General features: G+C 34.9%; 1 protein-coding gene across 1 annotated transcript in view; it reads right to left on the reverse strand.

Moving 5' to 3' along the window:
• Positions 1-3,132: 3,132 nt before the first annotated feature.
• Positions 3,133-15,744, reverse strand: part of MAN1A1 (mannosidase alpha class 1A member 1) — a 173,689-nt gene continuing 161,077 nt past the window's right edge. Inside the window, exons 12-13 of the mRNA XM_027848653.1 lie at positions 11,016-11,131; positions 3,133-3,718 (exon numbers count right to left, since the gene is read on the reverse strand). Of these exons, the coding sequence (XP_027704454.1) occupies positions 3,592-3,718; positions 11,016-11,131 (243 nt within the window). The 3' untranslated portion in view covers positions 3,133-3,591. The remainder of the gene's footprint in view (positions 3,719-11,015; positions 11,132-15,744) is intronic.

Here is a 15,744-nt window from a genome sequence, read left to right on the forward strand (position 1 = left end):
TAAAAAGTATGTCTTGATCTATTATGCATTTCATATCATTAGAGATTTATATAAATTTGGAAAAAGACTAAATAGATTTATATACAAATCAAAACACAATTGATGTATAGAAATGGGTAACACATGATGAAATCATCACAGACACCATTGGGTACTGTAGATTTGCCAGACAACAGATAAATGCAATATTAATTTCACAAATTGTATCCAAAAGAAAACATTTCATGGCAACAAAATTGGGTGCTGTTTAAATTATTCTTCTTTCAAAATGTCAACATATGTAAACTTAACTGCATCGTTATGCTGAAGAGGAATGAAAGGCAATGTCTACATAAAGATTTCAGTCATTTAAAACTTTCAAAACTAAGAATTACCAGCTAAGTTTCAATAACATGTATTAATCCCTTATCATGTATACATTTTTGGTGTTTGGGGATTTCTTTTAAAAACCCAAGTTCTAGAATTTACAAAAGGTTAACCTTGCCATCGGCAGAGTAATATGTGTTACAATCTTCTTGTCTACTTACACCAGGATACAAAAGGTACATTATAGTGCAGTTTTTACATACAACCTGAATTTAAAACCCTATCTGTTGCAGAAATACATATCTGCTTTGTGCTCTTTCAAATCAAAACTTGAAATCAAGAAAATACATTTATTTAAATTCTTCATTCTATGGAAACTAACATGAAAATTAGAATTTGAACACATAAGGGCCCAATTTCAGCAACAGCCCTGCCTATATTATCTTAAAGGCTTGGGAGAAAAAAAAGAAAATACATGCATTATCTCTTAGCTTCACTTTCCACAATAAATTATATGTGTATTTACTTCATTAAAAGAGTTAAAATTGTACCTAGAAGTTATTCCAGATTTAAGAAACACATTATCATACCAATAATAACTTATTGATATATTTTCTATCTGATCCATAAGTAGAAGATATAAAAAGATAGTAGACTACATAAAGATGATTCAGACAAAGGAGGTCTTTGGAAACATTTAATATTAAACAACATTAATTGAGTACATTAAGTCTAATTAGACCTGAGAAAATGAGTGGCCTTATTCATTTTCTTTTAAAGCACATGGCTTTGTCCTGGTATATTTGACAAGTCTCAATTGAAAATTTAGCTGACTAAAAACTGATGGTTCTTTAGTATATGTAGATATTATCATATTGACCATTTTGCTGATGAACGCAAAACAATATGGTACTAAAACAGATGGTGAAACCAAAACTATTCTCCTTTTTTTTTTTTAAGAAAAAAGTGCCCTCAATTCAAAAATTTATTTTTTTTCTTTTAAGAATCATATTACCGAGGCAGCTAGGTGGCTCAGTGGATAGAGCACTGGCCCTGAAGTCAGGAGGACCTGAGTTCCAATCCGGCCTCAGACCAAACACTTGACACATACTAGTTGTGTGACCTTGGGCAAGTCACTTAACCCCAATTGCCTCACAAAAAAAATAGAATCATATTACCAGTGAAATTAGATCACAGTGTGATTTGAAGAATGAAATGGAAAGGGCAAAAAATTGTTCCCTTCTGCAAAGAGGGCTCTTTCTTCCAGATAGGGACACAGTTGGAAAAATCCATATCCTGGAAAATCTGTTCCTTCTGAATGACACATAAAAATTTTAATTTCTATGGACCAACAATGTCTAAGAGAACTCAATCAGATTCATTTTATGGAACATCATATAAAGTAAGCTATTATCTGTCTTGTAGTCAGATCTAAATTAGGACTTTTGCCCATTGCCAAGATGAAAAGTGATATTTTTTATGAGGTACTTTCTGAATCACAAAAGGTTAATTATTATCATTATTAAAGTCTATTTTTACTTTATTCTAATTGAAAATGGATCTAACCATGTTAATTTTGTTAAATTCTCTAACTAATGCTTATTGTATTTTTATCAATTCAAATAATTGATCAACCAAAATATTATTTTGCCTAACTAGGGCAGATAACAGTTGTTACTGTGAAGGATTCTATTTTTTTTAAATAGTATGTGTGAGTACACACACACATGATTGCACATATTCTTTGACCTGGGAGAAATTACTCCAGATCAAAGAAACACATTACCATCTCAGGGTCATAGCCATACATTAATATTCCAATTATATATCCACATAAGTATATAGATATAGAACATCTATTGTTATTACTATCTATCTTGTTTAAATTTGAGAGAGGAGCTGGCTGATATCATGTACTTTAGTTCCCCAAAGGAAAAGAAAACAGCTAGCTTCTTTGGGAGTTCTGGAGCTAATTGGGAGACTAAATAGAGTAAAACAGAAAGAAAATATGGACAGGGTTTTTGGCACAGATACACATTGTTTCAGTAAATTGGGACCTATATGTAGAGATGTTTGAAATGCTACATTATGAAGGGTTCAGCTCCTTTGGAGCTGATTGTTTAGATTTTCTGTCAGTTGACCAGGAATAAATATTAGAATGATAATCTTCTTTAATGATGCTGAAACCCAACACTCACATTATCTACATTAAAATAATTTACCACATTTGAATGGAGTTTTGTTCATAATCTGGAGCAAATGGAATATTTTGCCCCCAAAAAAATACAATCACAGAGATTAATTGCAAAGAAATCAACAACAAAAAGTCACATGAAGTACTTGTTCTATTTTTAAAATGACCAAATTTCTTCATATAACCATCAAAAGCAAAAATTAATAGTTTTCTATTTCTATTCCCTTTTTAAAAGAATAATTCAGTTATAGCAGACTTTTGCAAATTCATTTATTTTGCTCACACTAAGCTGTCTTTAGAATTCATACTATGATATGTTGGAAAATGGAAGAAATGATCCAGGTAGCAACAAATACAGTACATTTAAAACAAAATTTGAAGAAAATTCACAAATTCAAAACACTAATGCAATTGAGTTACAGTAAAATCTACTGCAACTCTAAGGAAAATGAGGTCAACATGGGATGATAATAGCTCTGTTGATTTTTATTTAGATTACAATGTGAGGAAAGTATTTAAAAGACATTCTACCAAATAATGATAGACCCGCCTCAGAGGCTGTCACAGTTACAAGATTCGTCTTGGGTGAACAGACAAACCAAATTAACATGAAATTGGAAAGAAAAAAAAGCTGTTTTAATAATTAATTTATTATGGCTTTTTGCAACATGGCAAAATATTACAGCTTAAAGCAGACATCATCTCCTCATAGAGGAGGAAAAATTTTTTGCAGTCAAATTAAAATTATAGTAAACAGGTCACCTTAAACCTTAAGACCCACTTATTCAGTTTGGCAAAAGTGACTCAACAACCTCATAAATTCTAGAGATGGCAAATTTCTTTTTTTTTTCTTCTTCTTTTTGAGTGGCTCAATTGGCTAGATGAACTGAAGACATAATGAAGAATTTAAGTCCAATTACAAATATTTCCTATTAAATATAGTGGACTGCAAAACAATTTGTTTAGAACTCAGAAGAACCACACCAATTATAATAAAAGTTTGCAATGTGCCTGGAATAAAAGAAAGGGTACTCTCAAGGTGTGTAGGGAAATTAAAGGAATGCAGCAAAACAATGCGTTCAGAATCTTTTTTATTTGTGATTTTCTTCCACCTCCTGATTATTCTTGTGGAGAACTGGTAGAAAATGAGCCTCAGTGTTAAAAATCCAATGTTCCAGTGGAAGGAGATCATCATCAGAAAACAGCAAATAGAGATATCTGGTAAGAGAAACCCAGTTGTATTAGAACTGCATTAGAGGGCTCACATCATGTAGTAAATAGAACAAATCAATTAATTAATAAGACTTTGTTAGAGACCTCTGATGAGCCAGGCACTGTGCTAGATATTGGATATAAGGACAAAAATGGAATAGTGCCTACCCTCAAAGAGTTTACATTCTATTGAGGGCAAAAAATATGTTCATATACAAGTAAATACAAAATAAAGACAAAGAAGCAAATATTGAATCAATTGCACTGTTATTTCTCATTGCCCTACAAGATCCCAGAAAAAAATTAGAAGAAATAGCTAACTGAAGTGACACAAAAATCAAAGCCATCATCAACATTTTGTATTCATGATATAAGGAAATAATGTTCATGTAAGTGGATTAAAAAAAGTGTAAAGTTAGAGTACTGAACAATTTCTATAAAAGACTAATCATTGCAAAACTCCCAAAATAAAAACCTTTTGTGCAGTCAAATAACCAAAAATGATCCAAAAAAATCCCAATTCTTAAAACCCATATGTGGTTTCCAACTATTATGCTCACATAAATAAAATTTGACTATATTATTAAATTGTAGTGCCATGTTTTATTTTCTATGCTTAATAATTTCAGATAGTTGGATAAAACCTTTGTAGAAATTACAGTATCCCATTCACGTTTTCCATACATTAAAACAATGAGTGGACTAAAACAGAGATTGATAAAAAAATTAAAGTATAAATTTCCTTTTTCTTTAAAATGTTATATTTAGTGTCATACCAAACTACCAAAAATTTATTGTATAGAACTAGAAAAATTCATCTAGAAGAACAAAAGATCAATAATATTAAGGAATCAATGAAAACAAAAATTTGAAGGAAGATGGTCTAGCAGTACCAGATCTCAAATTGTATTACAAAGTGGTAATCATCAAAACAACCTGGTACTGGTTAAGAAATACAGTGTTGAATCAGTAGAATAGATTAGGTACACAATACACAGTAATAAATGACCATAGTAACCTAGTATTTGATAAGTGCAAAGATCCAAGTTTTTGGGACAAGAACTTACTATTTGACAAAAATTGCTGGGAAAACTAGAAAGCAGTTTGGCAGAAACTAGGTACAGATCAATATCTCACACCACATACTAAGATAAGGTCAAAATGGGTACATGATTTAGACAAATGGTGATATAAGTAAATTAGGGAGGCATGGGATATTTTACCTGTCAGATCTATGGATAAGGACAGAACTTATGACCAAACATGAGATTGAGAGCATTGTGGGATATACGAGATAATTTTGATTACATTAAATTAAAAAGTATTTCCACAAATAAAGCAACGTGGCCAAGATTAGAAGGAAAGCAGAACATTGGGAAAATTTTTTTTATAGCAAGTTTCTCTGACAAAGGTCTCATTTCTCTAATATATAGCAAACTGAGTCAAATTTATAAGAATACAAGTCATTTTCCAATTGATAAATGGTTAAAGGATATGAACAGGCAGTTTTCAGAAGAAGAAATCAAAGCTATCTATAGGCATATGAAAAAATGCTCTAAATCACTACTGATTAGAGAAATGCAAATTAAAACAACTGTGTGGTACCACCTCACACCTATCAGATTGTGTAATATGAGAAAAAAGGAAAATGACAAATGTTGGTAGGGATATGAAAAAAAAAATGGGACACGAATGCACTGCTGGTGGAGTTGTGAACTGATCCAACCATTTAAGGGCAATTTGGAAGTATGTCCAAAGGGATGTAAAACTGTTCATACTGCTTGACCCAGCAACACTACTGCTAGATTTGTATCCCAAAGAGATTAAAGAAAAAAGACCTATAAGTAAATATATATTTATAACTTCTAGAATATGGATATTAAGGGGATGTCCATCAATTGGGAAATGGCTGAAGAAGTTGTTGTGATGGAATACTATTGTCCTGTAAGAAATGATGAGCAGGATAGTTTCAGAAAAGCCTGGGAAAACTTATATGAACTGATGCAAAGTGAAGTGAGAAGGACCAGGAGAACATTGTACACAGTAACAGCAATATTGTACGATAATCAGTTGTGAATGACTTAGCTGTTTTTAACAACACAAGGATTCAAGACAATACTGAAGGACTTAGGATGAAAAATGATATCCACCTCCAGAGAAGAACTGATGGAGTCTGAATGTTACATTTTTTTCTTCTTTTTATTTTTTAATCTATTTTCTTTTGCAACAAGGCTAATATAGAAATAGGGTAGCTAGGTGGTGCAGTGGATAGAGTGTAGAACCTGGAGTCAGGTAGACTCATCTTCCTGAGTTCCCATCTGGCACTAGACAGTAGCTGTGTGACCTTAGGCAAGTCACTTAACCCTGTTTGCCTCAGTTTCTTTATCTGTCAAATGAGCTAGAGAAGGAAATGGCAAGCCCACTCCAGTATCTTTGCCAAGAAAACCCCAGATGGGTTCATGAAGAGTCAGACCCCACTGAAAAATGACTCAACAAAGACAATAATATGGAAAAATGTTTTGCATGACTGCACATGGATAATCTATAACAAATTGCTTGCCTTTTCAAGGAGGGGTTAGGGGAAGGAGGGAGAAAGAGAATTTGGGACTTGAAACTTGACTTGGTGCCTTCCCCTCTAAAGACTGCAGAAATTTATCCAAAATATTAATTATTATTTTTTCCTTGTTTTCCTCAGATTGAGAAGATTCATAATCAACCACTGACTTACACAATCTGAATGAATCAAAGTGAAATTTTCATTTATCATTAACAGAATCTAAAATGTTATTTTTTGATTTTAATAATTCCATTTTGTTAATAAGGGCTTTGGTGCCTCTAAATTGCTGGAATGGTTATAGTACTTGTGACAAAATTTCCATAAATCTAGTAGTTTTTTTTTTTACACATCAAGAAAGAAATATCACCTTCTAGGGAATTCACAAGCACTAGTTCATCCTAAGGAGGTGTCCAAAAGATAAACGGGTATGTTACTCACACCTTGCCTTTCTATGTCAGATTTCTTCATCTTTTCTGGGGTGTTAGGGCTGATTAAGTGAGGAAGGAAGAGTCTCCTACTCTACTCTTAGGTTTCTTGTGCAGACTTTTGAATTCTGCACGTCCCTTTCTTGGTTCCATGACTAGGAGCATAGCATCTGTCTCTCTCCCAGGGAACCAGAGATGACAGCAGGACTTAGATTAATGACTAGATTTATTTGTCTTGCTGCAAAATAGGGTTAATGGCATTTCAAATACTGTTGATTGTAGTGAATGATTAAAGGACTACAAGACTTAAAATAAGATGGACTCCCAAATCAAAGGGTAAGATGACAAAATAGACAATGCTCTCTGGTAAAAAAAAAAAAACAGAAATACTATCTTACAATCTGCAGAGACCATGCCTTATCAACCTCTGGCAGAGGTGTCCTGATTGGTAATAAGTGAGTACAAGCTCAGCTAACATACCAAATCTAACCAGTCCTACCTAGATCATGTCTCATACCCTATCCAGATACACACCAAAAAATCTGGGACTACTTGGGGCATTTTTGCCATTTTTTATCCTATTTTGTATGTATAGCTATCTTCTCTTTACTCTTCAGTAACTTTCCACTTCTTGCTTTGGGAATTGTAATCAAATCAATGATTTTTTTTTTTTTTTTTGCTACAGCAAAGGATTTGACCATCAAATGCCTTATGGGTCCACTTAAGACCAAAACTCCCTTTTTTGGCCACTATTTCCCTATAGGTACCTCTATGTTATTTCTTCTTATTAGAATGTAAACTCCTTGAGGTCAGGGACTGGCTCATCCTTGTATTTGTGGCCCTAGTGCCCAGTAAGGGGTCTGGCAAATAGCAGGCATTTAATAAATGTTTTTTAATCGACTGATTCTTTCAATCATTCTTGGGACAAACACAAACATGGATTCCCCTACCTATGCTTCCCAGTAATTTAAGTCTCTTAGACAAGAACCCACAGGAATCCCACACAATTTGTACAAGAAGTAAGAATAGCAGAGTATACTAATACTGCCATTATCACTGGCTGGTATCACAATCTTAAATCCTTGATCCAATTTCAGATTATCATTCCTGAAGAACACTTAAATAACTCTCCTATGTGTTTTGAACGAGCAGAACTATGCAACTGGTATAATAATTACCAGAGTCAGCATGATTCTAACGTCATTCCTTATATGCTTAACTCCAATCATTATCCTGTGGCCGAAATCTATGGTAGCTGACTCTAGGCTACAAGCCAACATTTTTCTTGTCCTTATGTACTGGTTGTGAGATGCAGTTTATTTGCATTTTTGGTATAATTTCCTACTCCCAAATAAATAACAATTTTCCTGTTGGGAAAAGGATGTGCCAACTGGAAGGCATGAGTATTCTGGTCTACTTATCAAGTTTAATTTTTCTTTTTAAATTACCAATTGCCATTATAGTTTGTGAATGAGTTTCTTATTTGTTTGGTAAGTTGAAATCAGTTCAGTAGAGTGTAATCATTCCTCAGTCAAATGATAGACTGTGGATATGTATCCACTAAGACATATATAGCAATTTTAAGAGGACTCACTTAAAATAGCCACCTGCCTTAGCTCAGCTTTGCTATAGAAGCTTTTCTGGCATAGCTGAAGTTTCCATTACTTTTTATTGGCTAATTTTTGAGAATGGTTTGGCTCATGTGTGTATGTATACATGGGCATGTTGTTCTAAACCACTGAAAAGGTTTAATGTGGCTATTCTGCATGGAATTTGTCATATTCTGCAGGTCTATAATCCTCCTTGACTTTATCTAGATACTGGAAAGCTAAATTACCCTTGGTTGGATTATTAATTACCAGGTTCCACCAACTAGCCAACTTTGGACTGGGTGTGCTGTAGGGCACTGGGCTACACATTCAAGATAATGATGATTAGGTCTTAGCTCCAACTTGCTGCAATTCCCTTTAACCATTTATTTTCCACAATGTGCAAAAGCACTGGGATTATATGAATGCAAATAAGAAATGGTCCCTGACCCCAATAAGCTTATAATCCAGCAAATGATTAAGGCAGATAGACAAATAAATATGTTAAGAGTGTCATAAATGCTATAAGGGACTGGAGAACAGATATGCTACGTAGGCTCTGGGAATTTCATAAAGGAGACATCATTTTTATTGAATCATAAAGACTGGGAATACTTTTAATAGACAGATACAGAGAAGAGTACATTCCATGTCTCAGGGATAGTCTGAGCAAAGCCAAGGAGGCAGGAAAGATGAGTGCATGATGGGAAATAGCATAAGATAATGCTAGAAAGGATGCTTTGAATAAGTTAATGAGTCTGGATGATATTTAACAGCACATTTTTCAGAACATGGGAATGACAAAATCAGAGCTGTGCATTAGGAAGATTCTTCTGATGCTAGTTTGGAGGATAGATATTGTAGAGAGGGCAGCCCTTGAGAAGGCTAATACAATAGCACAGTTGAGAAATAATGAAGATTTAAACTCCAGCATAGGCGTTAGAAACAGAAAGAATGTGAGAGATATTCAGAATTTAGAACTGAGGGAACTTTGAAACTGAAATTGAATATAGGTGCTGAGGAGAGGGAAGAGATTATTGATATTCAAAGACCAAATAAAAAAGATATTTAAGTAGCCATTGCATACAGAGCACTGTGGTAGAACAAAGTTTAAGTGATGCTAAAGGCTCTATCCTCAAAGAGCTAATAATCTAATAGAAGAAAATGCCAATACAAATATTATGAGTATGGGTGATTGGGACAATGCTGATATATTTGGCAGAAACAGGGAAGCTAAGGAGAAGGAGGCTATTTAGAGCAAGATGATTAATTCTGATTTGGACACAGTGAATCTGAGGTGCCAGTGGAACTTCTAGTGGAAGTTATCTAACAAGCAGATGAAAATGCGAGTTTGGAGCTCAAGGGAAGATCCTGAGGACAGAAATCTTGTTTTTTATCATTTGCATGGTGGTGAGATCTAGAACCATGCAAGCAGATGAAATTGAAAAAGGAAGAGTACACTTATACAGAGGAGGGCAGAGGACAGACTCCTTGAAGAAGGGGGTTTGATTCTGGCATTTGGGAGTCATAAAGAGAAAGAAGAGTCAGTAAAGAAGACAAAAGGAATGGATAGCTGATCACTAGGAAAAATAGAGGGTACAAGAGTAAAGAAGGATGAGGACTTCTGAGGTCAAAGAATATCAAGAAGTTGATAACCAAGTCATTAAGGATTGGGATGAGGAAGAACCACATCACAAAATAACTGATGAATACTGATAGTGTGCCTTGGAGATCAGAATATGACAGTGACAAAATTGGGTAGTATACTTAGATGGCAAGAACACAATTGAGAAGGTTTTTGAGTGGCAGAATAAATTCTATGAGGAACTAAAAGCATATCCACTCTTCCTGGTCTATTAAGCTGGGGAGAGTGACAGGATGAATAGTTTTCATAATGTGTTATTGTAACTTGAATTGCGATCGATGCTATTTTCCCAAAGGAAGATCATGTTTCAGTTAATGTGAGGTGGATGGAGCAAAAGAAGAAAATATGAAGGATGTTACAGGAAATTTTTTATCTATCCTAGAATGGGTCTTCTAAAGGGCATAGTGGAAAAGGAGAGCAGAATGATAGATAGAGGAGAATCAAGACTAGAGAAGGGTAAAGCTCAGCTGGAGAGGGTTAGGAGAATAGGAAAAAATGGCAGAGGAGTTAAGTAATATTTATAGCTAAGGCAGTAATTTTGGATGGCAGGAATTTATTTAGAGAAACAGGAGTCTGGGAGGTAGGTTGGAGGAATAGGTTAGTGAAAGGGGATGAGTAACAATTAGAATTAATTAATGAATATATTTCTAGAATTAATGAACTCTGAGATTCCAAACAGAACTGTGGCAAGACATAATATACATGTAGCAGTTTCTATGTAGATTAGGGTTTCCTGGTGAATTCCCTAGGACCTAGATCAAAAGTAATAGGGTGGTAAGGAGGAAAGAATGGGCAGAGAAGCTATAGTATAAACCACTATAAACTGGATTCCCCAATTGATTCACACTCCAGACAAAACTGTCAACACATTACATATTTAAATAGGAATACAGAATTTTCTAAAAATAAATTTAAATTCATTTGGTTAAGTTTAAAATAGTAGCCTTTGCCATTAATAAGAAAGCCATACTATTGCAATCATACCATGCTTTACCTTTCTTAATGATAAATAGGCATCTATAAAGATGACTTGTCAAGCTACTTTATATTTATAAATTACATTAACCTTGGAATGTATTTTACTTACTTCAGGGTCTCTGCCAGGAAGAAACTCTGCTGTACATCATCATAACTCTCTTGCTTTAGATAAACGTCCCTGAGGCCAGAATAGCCTCCATCTACCCGGCAGTGTTTTTCCAGTGCCTACATTTGAAAGAGAAAAAAAAAACACTCACATTTAAGCAAATGAACCTTCATTAATTTTTATTATTAGCTTGCCAGATCCAAATCTAATTACAATTCAAGTGGAATGAGAATCTCTTGTCACCAAGTTTTCAATAAGAATTTAAAAATGCAAACCAAAAAAAGCTAAGCAGCCTTAGAAGTCTGGCTCAAAATGTGACAATGTGTTTCATCCTATGTAAGAAATGTACTTAGGGATTGACTTACAAATTGAAGGAACATTCTCAGGATTAAGACTACTATCATTAGGATGTGTGGATTCATTTTCACTATATCTAGGTATGTAGGACATAGATTTCTTATACAAATAAAAGATACCAAACAACAAAAATTCTGGTTCTGTAGACTTACATGCTTAGGGGAGTGAGTGTGGTATAGTGGTAGAAAGACTGCTGCAACAGAATTCAGAAGGCATGAGTTAAAACTCTACCTTTGCTACTTGTAGTGTGGTTTTATTGCTGTTGTTGCTATTGTTCATTCTAAGTTCTCAAAGAGGACCAACGACATCGCCAGGGTGATGTCTTGACTTGTGTGTGAATTGGATTTGAATAGGAGCTGTGAAAAGTCATCAACTTCACTCTCTCCTCCAGTAAAAATCAAAATTCAGGGCAAATATCAGGACAACTGGTGATGGTCCAGGATGCAACGAGTGGCCTTGGCCTTTTAAAATTAAGGTCTTTTTTTTTCAGGAGGCAATACCCATTCAATGACTAAAGGCCAGGTAAGAATTGAGACCAAAGATGGCCCAATTTACCACCACAAAAATATCAATCTAGAAGGGGAAGACTCTCAAGAGTTTCTGACCAGAATTGAAAATAATTGCTATTTATACTCATTCTAAGCCATCAAAACCTAAACAATGAGCCACAGAGGCTTGGGGCTGGAAATGTTCCTGGCCATTCAATGAAAGTCAGAGAGATTTGGGTTTAAAGGTTAGTCAAGTAGCTCCATTTGAAACATAATGGTCTTTTATTAAAGCCTCTTTGTTCAGAGCTATATTTCAAGAAATCATAAATGAAAAGTGCACAGGACAAAAAGTAAATTGTCAAAAAAAAAAGTAAATTGTCCAAGCTTTTCAAACCTTAAAGCACTGTGTAAGTTACTATTAAGTCAACTAAACCTTAGTTTCCCCACATATAAAGTGATTATAATACTTGAGCTACTACCTCATAGGAATGCTGTGAGAAAAGTGATTTGTAAGACTAAAAGAGCTGTATAAGAGAAGAGATAACACACACATTTCTGCCACATCAACAAGTCAAATAACCCTACTGGGCTTCAGTTTCCATCTCTGGAAAAATAAGGGGATTATATAATCTCTTTTTCTCCAAGTTTTAAAATTTTATATATATATATATAAATTGCTCACTCTACTATAAAGCTCCTAATTTGTGACAATGCCACTGTGACAATGTGACATTACCAATCTTGACTATGCAACTTTGCTCATCTATGTAGGCCAGTCAACAATATGGGAGCAGAAAGGAAATTGTAAATGAGAGATGAAAAGTTTGATCTTTATAGACATAAAGAATCCTGGGCCCCACAAATATCTAAACTAGCTGGATCCATTAGAGGAACTTATAAAAAAAAAACTATAACACTATAAATCATAAACAGGAAAAGCTGACTAATAGCTAGAACATCTCACACCAATAAATAGAAGTGCCATTTGCAAAAAGTACTAACTTTTCCAATACTTAATTTTAGGGATGTGGACTGGTATTGTGATTTCCCAATTGAGAGAATTTTCTACCAATTTAGGTTGATATTTTTTTCTTTCAAAATATAGTCTTACAGAAGTGCACAGATCACTGAGAGATTAAGGAACTTGCCCAGAGTCACATCGGCAGAGGCAGGAGTTGAACCCAGGTATTCTTGGCTTTGAGGCTAAGTAGAGAGTCCACTATCCCACTCTACTTCTCAATTTAGCTTAAGGATAATTTATAATTATTTTCTAATTCCTCTTTTCTCTGAGATAATCTGCAGATGGAATCTACAATATTAATAATAGTCAACATTTATATAGCATTTACTGTGTGCCAGCCCTGTGCTAAGTGCTCTATAATTATTATCTCATGATCCTCACAATAACCCTGGGAGGTAGGTGATAAGATTATTCCTGTTTTGCAGATGAAGAAGCTGAGACAAACAGAGGTTAAGAAGATTTGCTTATGGTTATATAGTAGGTTTTTGAGATTAGATTTGAACATTATTATCTATTATGATTATTATTAGACAATGGCAAGCAAACCCTGGACAGAATGGACCAGAGAATAGGCCAGTATCCAGAAAAAAGGACTTCAATTTCTGATAAGTTCTTGGAACAATGCTTACTGATGCTGATAACAGAACTGAAAGAAGCAAAGATTTTACTGGACAGTTCAATGAGCATTGTAATTGTAGTCTTGTCCTCATTACTCAATTGTGATTGCAAGTGAACCCATGGCTGCTTAAAGGTGGGAGGTATAGAGTGAGGGGTGTGGATGTAGTGGCTTATGGGAATAACTATACTAGCCACTACCTGGAGAGAGATGTTAATGTTACAACTAGTTATAATGAAGGTTCTGGAAATAGGAGTTTGGAGGATTTAAAATTTGGGTGTGAGACTAAAGCTCACAAGATTTTCATCAGTCACATTGCTTTGTCTGGTGACTATGTCCCCTCTCCCTCCCCACCCGCCAATATTTCCTTGTCTAGTTAAGCAGACATGTTTGTATTTATACAAGAGACTTTAAGCCTGGAATCCAGCATATCATCTTAATTTCACAGTTGAATAAAACATTTTCATTGTACATAGACTGTGACATCAGTAATCTGGTTTAAATTCTTAAAATGTGGCAGAAGAACAACACTAAAACATCAATACTTTCAACCAGGAGGCAGAAAACTTAAAAAATCATAAAAAATAAAAATTGTATTTTGTCTTGGTGGTCTTAGGTCAAGTTATGTTCATTTTCAGTTTGTTCATAATACCTATCTTTTATTTCAGATGTGCATGTCCAATCTATAGAACTAGTTATAAGGAGAATAAAAAAGTCCTAACACTGAAGATGATTTGTTTGGAGAAAACTGTCCCAGGGAAGAAAGAGTGTCATGCTAATGCCAGTTACAGTTGCCAAACACAAAGGTTGTTTTTCTTTTTTCTTTTTTCTTTTTTAAAACTAGGAGTGAAACTCCCATCTGAAAAGATCTTGATGGTATTGATTTGTAAAGAAACATGGGTAGCCATATTCTTATTTGGGTTATCCAGTACCCTACCCAGTGAAGAGATCAGAATGCCTGAATGGTATAGAAATAAAGCAGCAAGAACTGCATTCAGAAAGAGTGTGGGATTTGAAGTTGTAGGACCTAGGTTCAAATCCCAGTTCTGACACTACCTGTGTGACCATAGACAAGTGACTTCACTTTTCTGTGCCTTAGTTCTTTCCTCTGTAAAACAAGGGAATTGGACTAGATGACTTCTTAGGTGCCTGCCAGATTCAGTCTAGGCATTTTTTCATACACTAATGCTAAAGGAGAGAGGAAAAATACCATTGGACCCATTGATGAATGGGGTTTATTACTTTAAAGGGAATCTGTAAAGGAAATCAGGATATATACACCAGAAGGAAGATGCTTCAGGCTTAATGGTTTCCTTCTTGAAAATCTTTGGGTGAATTTAAACCATTAGTTCTATTACTGTAAAAACCTAAGGACTAGGAGCTTATCAGGCCCACATCAGTCTGGGTGTCAAAAGATCTAAAAGCAGACATTGGAGGAATAACTGGGGGCATAATCTGAAGAAATCAATGCTTAGGTGTTGCTCTTAACTCTGCTGGGTATTTTGCTAGACTCTGATTTTTTTTTTTGGGGAGGTGTGGTGGAGAAAACGTCTCTTCTTGGTTTCAACTCAGGGAACAATATGCCTTCCTCCTCAGGACAAGCTAATCATTTGAAATCTCATAACCATGAAGAATGATTCAGGTTTGGATACTCTACAGCTTCTCAACTCGCCCTCAGTTGCCTTTCCCCTCTGATTGAAGGGAAGAGCACTAAACTCTTCCCAAAGCCTTCCTTTACAAAAGGCTCACAACCTTCCTGGTAACTCCATTTTCCATTAACAACTCTTTTAGACTTGCTTTGACTCCATAGATAACACACCCCATGATGAACTACCCTACCCCCATCCTGGTTTTCAGTTTCCTTTTGTGTGTTGTCTCCCCCTATTAGACGGTATGCTCTTTGAGGGCAGGGACTGTCAATTTTTCTTATTTCTATCCCCAGTGCTTAGTACAGTGGTTGGAACATAGTGTTTATTAAATAGTCACTGAATTTTTTTTCAAGTGTGAGAAGAAAGAGCACAGAAGGAATATTAATGTCTACTAAAGGTTAAAACAATTAAAAAAATTACTTATTGGGGGGATGGGGGAAGACATGAGACATGTGAAGTCCCTGAGAAAAAGAGACAGGAGTTAGAGTGGACATTTGGGCCTGGGACAGGTATTCAGTAGTCATTGGTGCCAGGTCATATCTGTCATCTCAACTAAGCCTATGAGAATTGAACAGAAGGAGGGTACCTTAGATGCAGGATA

This window comes from Vombatus ursinus, unplaced genomic scaffold, assembly GCF_900497805.2.
Source record: "Vombatus ursinus unplaced genomic scaffold, bare-nosed wombat genome assembly UNPS02006779.1, whole genome shotgun sequence".
NCBI lineage: Eukaryota > Metazoa > Chordata > Mammalia > Diprotodontia > Vombatidae > Vombatus > Vombatus ursinus.